Source organism: Macrobrachium nipponense, chromosome 1, assembly GCF_015104395.2.
Source record: "Macrobrachium nipponense isolate FS-2020 chromosome 1, ASM1510439v2, whole genome shotgun sequence".
Lineage (NCBI taxonomy): Eukaryota > Metazoa > Arthropoda > Malacostraca > Decapoda > Palaemonidae > Macrobrachium > Macrobrachium nipponense.
In genome coordinates this window covers 139,003,290-139,017,796 of record NC_087200.1, presented here as the reverse complement: position 1 = coordinate 139,017,796, position 14,507 = coordinate 139,003,290, and the positions used below count along the sequence as shown (strand labels likewise).

The 14,507-nt window shown below is 35.8% G+C and overlaps 1 protein-coding gene, 1 long non-coding RNA gene and 2 other non-coding genes across 4 annotated transcripts in view; 1 reads left to right on the top strand and 3 right to left on the bottom strand.

Annotated features, from left to right (window-relative positions):
- Positions 1-14,507, bottom strand: part of LOC135220291 (uncharacterized) — a 498,885-nt gene that overhangs the window by 130,792 nt on the left and 353,586 nt on the right. Inside the window, exon 2 of the long non-coding RNA XR_010315639.1 lies at positions 2,077-2,215. This is a non-coding gene — a long non-coding RNA (uncharacterized LOC135220291). The remainder of the gene's footprint in view (positions 1-2,076; positions 2,216-14,507) is intronic.
- On the bottom strand, positions 5,714-5,786 carry Trnat-agu (transfer RNA threonine (anticodon AGU)). The gene has a single exon. It is a non-coding gene; the product is annotated as a tRNA-Thr (tRNA).
- Positions 10,371-10,443, bottom strand: Trnat-agu (transfer RNA threonine (anticodon AGU)). Its single transcript has one exon. It is a non-coding gene; the product is annotated as a tRNA-Thr (tRNA).
- The window catches only part of LOC135220290 (uronyl 2-sulfotransferase-like), a 40,838-nt gene continuing 38,167 nt past the window's right edge, over positions 11,837-14,507 (top strand). Inside the window, exon 1 of the mRNA XM_064257543.1 lies at positions 11,837-12,402. Coding sequence (XP_064113613.1) covers positions 12,144-12,402 — 259 coding nt within the window. The 5' untranslated portion in view covers positions 11,837-12,143. The remainder of the gene's footprint in view (positions 12,403-14,507) is intronic.

Here is a 14,507-nt window from a genome sequence, read left to right as displayed (position 1 = left end):
TATATATAGATATTATATTTTTATTATATATATATATATATATATATTTTATTTCTTATCCATCTCGATCATTCCCAGGAAATATAATTAACACTGAAAAATTTTGGCCTTGACTGGAGGACGGGGGGTCAGAACAAAGAAAAAAAAACTAAACTACTCAGGCAGAAGGCCGATACTACTGAGGAGGGAGGAATTTACATAAAAGCTGGACTTAGTTTTAAAAGCACTGTATTTACATGAATTTACAGAGGTCCAGGAACATAAAGGGGGGATCGCTTTGTCGATCCACCGGAACACGTGGCTGGAGCAATTGAGTCATGGCGTTTAGAGATTTGCACAATGGAATAAAATTGCAAGCTTCAAGGACTTCCAATTCCTACCACAGTCAGGCACAGTGTTTGTCTGCAAATAGAGGACACAGGCATAAGGCAGGGGGCACACAATTGCAAGCATTACTCACTACTTTCTTTCAATCAAAAAGGCCACTCATGGTGGGGGGGGATGAAATGACTGGGAAATTTACATAAAGAAAACTGTTTCGTGGCTTAAATTCACTATGGAGATGTTACAGGGGAGTAATTACAGAATTGAGCCCAGATGGGGGGATGAGAACTACACTAGTCGCCTTGGAAAAATGAAATGAAATACAGACAAATGTAAAAAAATTTCCCTGGCTGAAATGGAATTCCTCCTACAGTACCTGAATATTGCAGGCTGGTAGTCTTCTCCTTAATGTCTCCTGGCACTATGGACCTTAAAAATATACTTGGGACTTCCCAGAGCATGGGAAAGCAGGCCAAGGGGGAGGGGGGGGGGGGACCATCTGGTCAGGTGCAAGAGATCTGACCTCTCCTAGGTCTGGTGTTCTTCTGAGAGTGAGCTGCTGGGTCCCAGGCCTTTTGAAGTGTTGGCTCTGCAGGGGGTAATTCCAAGAACCAATTGGAGAAGAGATAGCTTTTTCAAGAGAATGGAGAGAATGGATTCTTCCAAATAGGAAGGGGCAACTTGCATATAGACATAGAAGCATTAAACTTGGGTAAAAGACTTTATTTTTCCTAGATTCTGGCTTAAAATCTTGAGCAATATATATATATATATATATATATATATATATATATATATATATATATATATATATATATATATTGGTATTCTTCTTACATACGAAGCTTTGTATGTAATTGTATACTATACTTTGTTATATTTTTTTAATACAAAGGAATTAATAATTGCTTAGGAGAAGGGGAAGATTATATCCTTTATATTTCTAAATCTTATCATACTATCATATCAGAGCTCCTTGCGGCGTAGTAAAATATGAAGCTAATTATTTTATAGTGGATATCTTTAGCGGTTCCTTTCTCTTCAGTAGCAAAGCGCAAACACATGCAACATCAACAGTAGTTATCCATGTTGATACTGTTAGAAGTTCAACTGTAGCGGGCAGAAATAGTGTTTCGTCTGCGGGTACACATCAGTTGGCGACTTTGTAGACAACTACTTATTGTCCCTTGTGCGGGCAGCCTTAGAAAAGAGCATTGCAGGTGCCTAACTGCATCCTTTCCATACTGACTGTCAGCTAACAATCCTTATACAGTGGCTTACAAATAAGTTTTTTAACAATTTTGGAGAGCACAGGGAGAATAGAAATCGGCCTGTAATTACTGCAGTATGTAGATATGCCACTCCCTCGAACAGGTACTGTATTAATAAGCTTGCGCTCATCTGCAAAGAGTCTACATCTAAAGATTCTACTAATTTTGGGAGACAACACACAAAACCCTTTTCAAAAAACAAAGGGAAGAAGCCATCAGGATATTCTCCGCCCCAGCTATTAAGGTTAACTAGAATTTTCTCAACATCTCTAGAGCAAAATGCAAATTTTGTAGCAATAGGTTCAGGATGAACCTTCTTGGGATCAGGATATAATATAGCACTTGAAATAACCTAAAAAGCTTCAATTGACAGAATTAATTAACCACCGAAAGGATTAATTTACCATTATTTGTAATGCTCATAAAAATACCATATTCCAACCATCCACATGAAAAGAAAAAATAAAGAAAAAAAACTCACTTGTTGAAGCAGGTTCAAGCAGCACAGGTGTGCGTCCATTATTTCAAACTGAGATTAAGAACCACCTGTCATGAAAGAAGTTGAGCACATGAATGTTCATTTTAATAGCTGCATTCACGAGTTGCGGTACTTGATTGATCTTTAAAGAAAGGGGAGAGAAGTACATTAATCTCTGAAGAATAGGGAGACAAAATTAGACTTACCTTCAAACAAGTAACAGGAGATGGAATGTAATTGTCAAAGAGGGTTAGAACAGTAATTCTTTAAAAAAAATCTAATTATGAAATTTATACATATACATAAGCATATAGGAATTGTCAAAAGTGAAAAACAATGGGTACTTGGGTTTGGTAGTTCAGTCATTGCAACTTTTGGTATCAGAAGAATGCTTCATCTTTATTCACCTTTATAAGAGATTATCAGCGAATGACTGCTGCAGATTGGAGGTTTCACAATTGCTCCTGCTTTCAGCAATAATGTATTCTTGAAGATGATGCTGTACCTACGCAGCATTAACTAAAAGGTTCCCAATTCGTAATGGCAACGCTGATTTTTTATACCCTCTCCCGGCACAGCTCGCTCTGCATTGTTTCTACATCTGTTAGCTGGTTGCCTGCCTTTGAAGATGGATTAATCCATGTCCTTTGAACTCCATCACTTCTACAACGCACTGCATCTTAAGAAAAGGAATTAGGTGCATTTGGTATTCGGCAACATAGAAGTGGGGAGGGGGGGGGGGGGGGCGCTAAGATTAGGGCTGTGATGACTTCAACTTATAGGAAGTGTTTGGGGACTTGTCATCCCAGAAAATGTAAGTTGACATGTGTATTTGTTAAAACTGACAGACAGGTAAAAGATAGGCAATAAGCGATTGGTTTAAAAACTTAGGCCAATGGCTATGATTGAAACAGTAAAAGGTACTGTGGTGAAAGTTAGAACAGTGAAAGGGGAATGAATCAGAAGCCCCATAAACTTAACCACTATCCCATATAGCAAGACCATTTCTCTAGTGGGACTATTCTTTCGATGCCTTCTTGAAGATCAGCGAATCAATAGTATAACAACATTATTGTCTCAGAACCTTTCCTTCAACTTGTCCTCTACTACTATATTTATGGACAAATCAGTATTTGTAATTTACGTTAGTTACTGGTGTGTAAATCCCTTTCAGATAACACTTTCGAAATCGTGAATTAATTTCAATAAGATCCTGAATCAACTTGAAAAAATTAACTAAAATTTGAACATTTAGAGGAAGCCTCTTTGTTGATATAAATTACAACGGAAAACCTATGCTAAAAGATGCAATGTGAATTAACCAGGCATAAAGCACGCATAGATAAATTTGACAGGAAACTTAACACTTAAAGTTATTCAGGAAAGGATGAGAATCCATGCTTTATGAAATTCAGGCTAAAATCCCCGAGACCAGGCAACATAGCCATTCACCAATATGTATCTTAAGAAATAAATAACAATTAATTGTATTTAAATCAAAATAAATAACAATTAATTGTATTTAAATCAAAACAAGAACCAATTTGGGTTCATGTTGAGGTTTACATAATTTTTTGTTTCAAGGTGACAGGCAGTATATATATATATATATATATATATATATATATATATATATATATATATATACATATTTATACATATATATACATATATACACATACACACACACACATATATATATATATATATATATATATATATATATATATATATATATATATATATATATATATATATATATATATATATATATATATATATATATATATATATATATATATATATAGGTGAGTTTTGGGACAAAAGCGACCAGAGCTGAATGCCAGAAGGATTCCCAGGGCTTTTACAATATATTGTACATCAATATCATCATTCTGTAACAATACAGAAGGTCCCTACCAAGACATCCTTAGTGCCTGTCCGCTTTTTGTGCCAACCTTATGAAATGAAAATCACAAAGGATTGTTTCGGATGGTTTTTGGGCATCCGTACGAAGCCAAAGACAATGAAGAAATATCCTAATTGTGTCAAGTCCAACATTTATTTCTACTGACCAACTATACGTAGACTTCCATAGGACTATCAAAATTAAAGGATGGATATATACGAACTAGACTAATAGGAAAAATAAGGAATGAGGAAACCCTAATGAAGGGAATCTGGAAGTCATAGCAAAGGTACCAAAGTAAAGAATGATGTGAATATATCATTGGACTTAAGTTTATTGAATTCCGGCAGATTTTGTGATGGTAAATACTGTACAGCATTGTAAGAATTCAAAAACCCCTTCAGATGGCTCTTGTTGATCACGGCAGTTGACTACATCCAAAAACTATAACTGAGAGTCTTACATTATGGTAACTTTGTAAATACAATTAAATCTATCAAAGAACAAAGTTCATATATGGTTCATGTTGACGGAATCTTGTCAAGTGAGATTGCAGTAATACAGGAAAGCTGCAGGTGAATATTAGGCCACCTTTGCTTTTTGCCTTCTTACTCACTTTGTTTATAATGCAAAGTTGGTTAGGTGTGAAAGAAAAGCTTTTAAGTTTAGTTAGTAAAAACAGACAGATTGGGCACACAGACGATGCTGGTTCAATCAGGAAAACATTGAAAGATTAACATAGCTTGCTTAACAGAATCTAATAAAAGGAGAAATGCTGATGATAAAGAATGCACAAAGAGATGAAATAACACTAGATGGAGACAGGATTAATGACACTACTTCTCTAATATATTTCAGAACTCATATCAAATACAGGTTCTCTTTTGAGTTGGAATTTGGTGTAAGACAAAGATATGTAAATCAAACAATTGGCAGACTGAATAAGATCACTGAGAATGAAATTGCATACGAAAGGAAGTTAATACATTAATACAATCTGTATTGCAATACAAACATAAGTCATGGTATGAAAATGAAGATATACCTAAAAGATTTTGTCGATTTGAGAATAAACTTTAAAAAGATTATATTAGAAATAATGAGACTAATAAAAGGAACATGGCAGGATAGTATGGGAAGTGATACCCAAAGGGAAATTGCTGAACTGCACAACATGCGGTCGAAATGAAGTGGAGACTAGTTAGTACCAGGTAAGTGTCAACTGGGATTCACCACTGGGCGCCTGAATAGTTGAAAGACCCCAAAGCAAAGATGCGTTAGCGATGCACGGATTTGGATAGGATAATGACAATGACGATGATGTAGGAGCTGTAGAAGGAAGTTAATAGCCGGGTTTGGAAGTGCTAATCTATAAGGACGAATAAAACAGGAAATAATCCCGACATGATAACAAACTGGACATGATATAGAGCACGTCACTGTTTCTTCTAAACTGCATAATTTCCTACAATGTCTACTTTACAGTTGCCGTGCAACGAAGCACAGAAAACCATCCAGTTACGGGCTGCTCCAGGAGTAAGAGCCCGTGCCACCACAAGGTTGTCTTCATCTTGAACAACAACAACAAACACCGTCCGAGATTCAGCTCGCGTTAGGCCATCACGGGCTCTTGCTCACTCAGCAGCATGTAAAGGAAATTATTAACGTCCTTTGGGTCCCAAGAACCTAACTTGAAAGGCAGAGTTGGGTCACGAACACAAAACTTACACATGCCTTCAGGGAGGATCGAACTCCCGGCCTCTGGTTTACTAGACCAGCGCTCTAGCCACTGAGCTATGAAGGCACATTTTCTATGAACCTTTGAATGTCATTTGACAGCGACCATCCTTTATTAACAGATTTTAGTATAGACTAGTGTATTATGATTATAGTGATATACTTTCTACCACAACATGCATGCACAGGTTTCTAAAAAAAAAAAAAAAATTCAAGGAATGCGACATTTCAAAAAATTCTATTCAGTGACTTGTTTATGATCCCTTTGAGTAACTTTTGATAAGAAATGGAACTTTTGAGAACCATATTCATAGTACTGCTGTCTCCGTTCCTCTTACGACGTTCTAGAATGTTTCGGGATGTTTTGGTACGTCAAACAAGGAAGAAAGTGTGTACACACACGTTTTATAGTTATATATATATATATATATATATATATATATATATATATTATATATATATATATATATATATATTTCAGGACGAACCATTCTTAACAAATGTAATGAACTTAGTTTTTATCTGTGCCACAAGTCACGATTAAAGGTCGGCGTCATAAACCCGACTTATGACATAACTCTATCTAAGAGTTTGAGATGAGAGCTCCAGAAGACTATACTCCGACGATTGGTACTCTGAACAAGGAAGAGGAAAGTGTTAAAATAAATAAGTTCATTACGTTTGTTACATAAAATTTACTAAAAGATAAACATCTTCTGCATCTGCTCATGACACTAGGCAGGCTGCTGCTGCTGCTGTAAAGAGTACGACGTTTTCTAGCATATCAGGTTTAATACTACTCCGTTTGCTAGGAGTTTTACCTTGGCTACAACTGAAATGTGTATTTGTCCGGTGCAGTTGTGGAATCCACCGATTTCCAAAATATTTAAGCGGAAAAAATTGATTTCTCTCTCTGTTGACGTCTGAATTTCAAACATTTCAGTTTTACGTTTCTATGCCCTCATATTTACGTATTTATTTATCACCTTTTCCATATGAACGTACGTGTGTGTGTGTGTGTGCTGCTACTGCTATTAATAACCTTATTATTATTATTATTAGTAGTAGTAGTAGTAGTATAGTAGTAGTAGTAGTAGTAGTAGTAGTAGTAGTAGTAGTAGTACGGCTTGTCTAGAAAATAACAGCTAAAAAGTCATTGAATTTCTGGTTCGTTTTGCATTTTTTTTTTCATGCTGTGGCAAGTAAAAAATTAACGGTCAAAAGTGCCTCCGAATTTTTTGTTAACAACATTTCTAGTAGGATGGATGGATGATATTTAGGGCTGAAGCCCAGGCACTGGGGCCAAGAGGGCCATTCAGCACCGTAATGAAGGTTAAATAAATTGAATGATGGTAAATGAATTAATGACTTAGTGAAAGAAATGATTCATAAAATTAGATGTGACTAATAAAATAAAAATATGAAGTTTAATGAATGGCGTAATATATATTAAAAATAGTTTAATGTCTTCACAAATCTGTATGATATGATATATAAATATAATTAACTAAATGTTACTAGAAATTTGAATAAACTTTAAAGGAGATCAGATCAGAAATATCTGCTTCATCTCCCAAGATATTCGAGAGGTATTTACCCTGGAAATATCTTTCCCTTTGGTTAAAATATCTGGGGCAAACCACCAGAATGTGATCCACTGTAAGTATCTCGGATTTCTAGTAGGTTTTGTCTGTTTTCCTCTTCAGCTTAGAGTAATTTACAAGGGATGACTACAGAGTTTACGTTACGCGGAATATTAGCACTGGTATACTGATCACTCAACGATTCGGCACGGTAAACAGTTTGAGTGAGGGCAGTAACTAATTTCTGTGATGATTTTGGTGTATCTGCTCATAAAGCAGTCAATTCAGTCGAGCAAACGCGGATCCATTTCGCGTTGGCTTATCACTGACGAAGGAAATGGGTTTTGCTGGATTAAACTTAATTAAAGAAAACGTATAGGAAAGGGCTGACTACTGTATGCGTTTGTTTACATTCGGTCAAAGCACCCTGTCATGCGCAAGTGTTCAAATTTTTCAAATGCCTAGATGCCAACCATAGATTCACCATCGATACATCAGAGGTGGTAACCGAGTGTTAATGACTTTGAAAGTTGCCCAAAAGCAACACTTGCATGAACTTCTTTTTAAGCTGGCGGCGTTGGTTAACTCGGCACCAACGATCATTGTGCAATTGCCAGGTTTTCCTCCTGTTATACCTTTCAAGCCTCTCTCTCTCTCAATTTCCCTTTCAGTACTGAATGGCCTCTTTGGTCTCAGTGCTTGGTCTTTGGCCTAAATTCTATATTCCATTCCACTTACGATCACAGTGGAAATGCTCGGGAAACGAATGTGCTATCGTCTGCCACACTTCATCATCCGTCCACCTACGGGTGACGATGTAATCATGTAACACTGCGCATGTTTAGCTCACACTATTTCTTTAAGAACAGTTCAACGTATATATATAATATATAATATAATATATATATATATATATATATATATATATGTATATATATATATATATATATATATATATATATATATATATGTATATATATATATATATATATATATACAATATAAAATATATATCATATATATATATATATATATATATATATATATATATATATATATATATATATATATGTACATGCATACACACAAGAACCTTCACACTTTATGAAAAAAAAAACTTGATTTGTATCAGTAATATACCCTTACAAGCACAAGAAAGATGAGCTTGACAGTTTGTATCAGTCTACTCGTATCAAACGCAAACAAAGGATGGAGCTTTTTTATAAAAAAAAAAAAAAAAAAAAAAAAAAAAAAAAATTCTCCCTGGTATAGCCCACGCTAAAGGTAGACCTACGTCCACAAACTGTTCAGATGAAGAAATTTCGTTATCATTCAAACTTTACGCCATGTAGATTTCATCGCATCAACATGAAAATAAATTTATTAAGATAGCAAAGTTACATATACGTCCGTAAACTGGAAAAACAACCTTGAAATATGCTAACCTGTGTTGGTGACATGGAGGGTATTTACCTGGATTTGCGATCTCTATACCAGTATTACGAAGTTCGGTGGTCTTCCACCAGGGCGGCACTGCAAAGCCTTGCGGCCACGTTTAATTAAAGGTGTGGTAACCCGCAAATTGAACAGGGGATTACTGCAAATGTGAATTTTTTTATCATTAATATTTAATAAGTGTTTAGCAAATGTTTAGGGTAGTTTAGTGAATTTTTATGAGTAAGTGTTTCGTGAATGTAGGCTTTAGTGAATGTTTTGTGATTGTTTATTGCGAAAGTATTCAGTGAATGTTTAGTGAGTCTTTATGGTTTTAGTGAGTTTTGTGAATGTTAGTGAATGTTTAGTGTGTAAGTATTCAGTGAATGTTTAATGACTGTTTGGTGAATGTCTTGTGAATGTTGGTGTTTAGTGCATTTTAAGTCTGTAAGCAATCAGTGAGTGTTTAGAGTTGTGTGTGTGTTTAGGGTTTAGTGAATGTGAGTGCTTAGCAAATGTTTGGTACATAAGCATCCAGTGAATGTTTGGTGAGTGTTTAAGGGTTAGTGAATGTTAGTGTTTATTATATGTTTAGTGTGTAAGTATTAAGTGAATGCTTAGTGAGTGTTAAGGTTTAGTTTATGTTTTGTGAATGTTTGTGTGTAGCGAGTGCTTAGTGAGTGTCTCGTGAATGTTAGTGTTTAGTGAATGTTTGGCGTGTAAGTGTTTATTGAATGGTGTGTAAGTGTTTATTGAATGTTAATTAAATCCTTAGTGAATGTTAGTGCTTAGTGAATGTTTAGTGTAAGTGTTAACTGTGTGTTTAATGAGTAATGAGTGGATGGTCATTCACTGTTTAGTGTTTAGGGGTTTAATGAGCATTTAGGGTTTAATGAGTGTATAGTGAATGCTTGGTGAATGTTTAGTGGGTGTTTTCTGTATAGTGAGTACTTAGTGACTGTTTAGTGTATAGTGAGTGCTTAGTGAATGTTTATGTTTGATTACTTTAAGAAATTTTAGGAATTATGTTTAATGAAAGTGGAATGTTTACCAGGTGTTTGAGATATAGTGAGTATTTGGTGAGTCTAGTGTTTTAGGAGTGTTTAGTGAGCGTTTAGTGTTCTGTGAGTTTAGTGAGTGTTTAGTGTTATTGAATGTGAGTGTATAGTGAGTGAGTGATAGATGAGTAAGTGTGTGTTTAGTGAGTGTTTAGTGAGTGTAAGTGTATTGTGAATGTTACGTGTTTAGTGATTGTACATTACTGTTTAATTGTTGCTTAGTGACTGTATGCAAAGAAAGTCCAGTAATTTAGGCCTTGACCACAATGGTTGGAGTGCTTAGGCCAACCTGTTTTTGTAATGGTAATTTTTCTCTGTGAAATTAGGTCCAGTAATAATTATTATAATAATAACACTAATAATATCAGCAACACTAATAATAATAATAATATAAGTCACACTTTGGCAGGGAGATTGCCACTCCAGTGATTGACGTTCTATGGTTGGCGAGGCGACAAATGGAATGGAATAGACTATAGCTATTTTACTTCTCCAGGGCACAGAGTAAAACCGAATACCGACAGCGTATACAATTAACTCTGAAATAGCTAAAATACAAAAGGCTTCATCACAGCGTGCCTTCAGGGAGGATCGAACTCCCGGCCTCTGGTTTACTAGACCAGCGCTCTAGCCACTGAGCTATGAAGGCGCAATAATGGCCAGACTTTACTCATTGTTTTTTATCGTTTGTGATTATTCTCAGGTAAAGTTCAATGCTATTGCAATTATTATGGAAGATGTTATATTACAAAATTACATGACAGAACGTTTTGTTTCGTGGGTTCGCTGACCGGAATGGGTCAAAATTACTTACTTTAGCATATCCTATTAAACTACAAATCACATCAACATAGACATATTCAAAGTTCTCTAGCATTGGGCGTTATGTCGTGATTCCACAGAGGGCGGCTCCCCTTGTCAAATTAATAAAGGAAAAAAAAAATAAATAAAGAACAAGCAATCTGCCATGGTAATCAATAGCATGCGCTGATCAGACCTCCAAATGGTTCTTTGTACGTTATAGTATATATGGCTATGGATGATCACTATGCATTCAGCGACAAACGTCATTTTTCGCCCTAATTGTCTTCTACAAGACGTTTTTTCATTAAATAAAAGTCGACACTGCCCATGATTTCTATGGTTTGATTATATTGCATTTTCGTGATAATGACGATGAATGCTTCATGTGCTACTGATGAAATGCACTGCTATTTGAACTTCTTGAACAATAAACAAATAAAAAAATATACCAGCAAAGATAGCATATGTACGCTTCCTTGTACGACATGCCTTGGTACCTTCATTTATGGTAAGCAAGGCAGGTGTTTTTTCTGGAGACGATGAAGGCAATGTCTTTTCATCCTCAGGCGGAAACCACGGCACAATCCACGCGGATGTAAAAAGCTGTGACCTTACACATTACAGCGGTTATCCGCGCGGTTCTATGATGGCCATCGAGAGGAGTTCATTCAGTTATGGAAGTGGAGGAAATGGCACGCTTACGGTATTGGTCAAAAGACTGTATCCAAAAGTGAGAGAAAATGAGCCCAAGTTTTTCATTTACTTCAAAATGACCATAAAATAATGTGACGAATAAGGATGATAGTTCATCAATTGACATGATGCAGACCGTATTCATTTATATGTAATTATGAATACACACATACAGACATATAATGGATATATTAAATATATATGTATATGCATATATAAATATATACATAGCTGTATGTATGTATGTATGTATGTATGTATGTATGTATGTAGTATGTATGTATGTATTATGTATGTATGGTATGTAATGTATGTATGTATGTATGTATTCTATATATAATTATAATTATTGTTTACATATGTATATAGTATATGTATCCTATATATCATATATATACTATATATATTTCTTATATATTACATGGGTGTGTAATATATAAACATATGTGCACTGTCGTACTTTACATATATGGAAACACCTGTGGTACATTTGATGATTTCAAATCCAGATCGGCTGGTAGTACAGTCAGTCAGTTGTGCGAAAGCCTGCTGGAGAAACGCAACATTCAGTGTGAAAGACGTTTATAATTAATATACAGCATTTGCTTTCATCAATCATTGAAGCTGGTCCTCGGTATAATCAAGAATAGCCATAAGATCCTGCTTATAAAATTTTCCATTGAAAAATTTCCGTTTATGGAATATGTTAACATTCTTCTTCTAACCATCTTTCTTTAAATGTAAGACACCTCTCTCCCTCTCAAAACGAACAAACACACACACAGTGAAAGCAACAAAGCAAATATAATATGAAAAAAAGTTTCGTTGCAACGTAACGATCGAAAAGGAACAATGACAAACTTCCTGTGGCCGACACTTCGAAAGTTTCCTAGAATAAAAGGAGCTTTAAAATTAGCCAGCAAACCATATCTAACACTAATCATTGCGCTCGTCATAGGATGCTCTTTGGTCCATTTCACAATGAGGAGAGCGACGACGAAGATACGTTTTGTGACTTCAAATAATTTGAACAGCCCCGACCGAAGTCGTGTCCGTCTGTCGGTACAGACGCACGATTCCAAGAGTCTACTGAATCTCGACAAAAACCCAGGTGATTAGTTTTCATTTTCACTCATTGGTGTAAAATCAAACTATGTATACAAAAGGTTCATATAGTACTGACCCAGTAAGTACGTATGTAGTCATATGTATATATTATATATTATGTATAAATATATATATATAGATATATATACATATATAAATATATATAGTATATATATTTATATATATATGTGTGTGTATATATAAATAATATATAATATACATATATATATATATATACACGTATATGTATGTATGTATATATGTATAATTAACTCGTGGGTTAGTCTCGTTATGACCTACTCGTAATCTTCTTAATATCACTTTAGCTCGCTTTTCATTTTGCACTGATGACCTCCACAAGTTAACATTCGGATTAATGCATTTCAATTATGGTTGTCTGCTACGCTGTCCCACAGATTTTGCCATTTTGTTTTTATGCATTGCTTTAATGAATTCACATAATCTGTAGCAGGCAATTTATTGTCAAAAACTGGTATCCCAGACTTGGCCTTTTCATTACTTTGGGGAATAATAGTCTCTGTTATTTTAGCTGTCTGTCTCGTGAATTATTATTTCTCCAGTGGCCTTACAGTCAAGATGCATCGGTGCAGGTTGAACACCTGGCGAGGTCTGAATCAATTTTCCCATAGTCGTGAAAGAGGAAGTGTATGTTTTCAGCCGTTTATACCCTACTATATTTTTCAGTAAATAAATTCACAGGAATATTGCGGATCGCTGAGGAATATCCGACTCAGTAATAGAATCTAAATTTATTCTTAAGACCTAGTCAACACTCTGTTCTCATTTCCTCTCTTAAAAAGACAAAAAAAGTCTACATAATAAAAATACACTGCAAAAATAAAAACAAAACCTTTTCTCTCTCGCTTACCAGTGTTGATGACAAAACTGCATACAATGGCCAGATTGTTAAAAACTCGTGAGGTCCTGTATCTTGTCGAGGTCATGAACTCAGTCCCTGAGTTGCCCAGAGGGTCCTAGTCTTTAAGAGGGAATCAAGAAATATCAGATTCCTAGTAGAACCTGGCACGTCAACAAAGGACACCAAGGCATTCACCTACGTTTCTGAGCCAAACAATCGAGTTATCATGAAGGTATTCTAATACATATTCTGCTTCACAATTATTATTCGTTTTATTTCTTGAACGCCTTCAGCATGCTCAAAGGCCCTGGGGAAGGCTTTAAGGTCGACAATAGTTAGAACGCCATACAGCACAATTTTCGTCCAGCAACTCTCGCAAGTCATCCTTCATAACGTCGTCACCTCCTTTGGCGATACAAGTCATCCAAGTAGAAGCCTTAGAAGTAAACAGACCTACTTCCCCCTATCATGAAGTGGTTCCAACATCTGTACGGTGACGACTTTCCAAGCATCTGCGAGCGAAGATGTCAAGGCCAGATTTCAGCAAATACTTTAGCAGATTCTCCAGAGTCCAGTCCCTATGTATCCCAGCACTGCTCCTTCTCCTCCAAGCACTACAAAATCACAAAGAGGCCATAGATCAACTCACATAGGGAACAAGGATGCATTGCATTTTTAACTTTCAATAGTTTGCAATAATGGCTACCAAAGCATCTGCAAGTAACAAGGCAGATGCTGGTTCAAAAGCTTTCTACCAGGTAATTTCTCTTTCTTCTTATCAGTAAAGGCGTTTGAGGCCAAGGAGTTTTGCCAGCACTAGTCTTTCACTTAAAACAAGGGCTTCCTTTTTTGTTAAATCTTTCAAAGTCTCCTGTAATTCCCTTATCCCCTCCTGGCTCCTCAGAAGCATCCCAAGCTTCACCATGAGTCAAACCTTCAACCGAAAGCACCAACTTTCAGGTGCCTAAAGTTCCGAGCCATTGCAGACCTGCAAACTTCATAGCTGCAGACTTTAATTTAGCACCCACATGTGCAAACCACCTGTCCTTTGCTGATAAAACTAGATTAAGGTTAACTGTCCAATTTCCTCATTGCATGACTTAGCCATAACCTTGCAGACCTGACTACTGAATGTCTTCTTCCTCAAGTCCAATGCATACTACTTCGGCTTGCCCTTTGCAGCTTTAATGTTCTGCAGGACAGACAGCACAATGCCACTGACCAGCTAG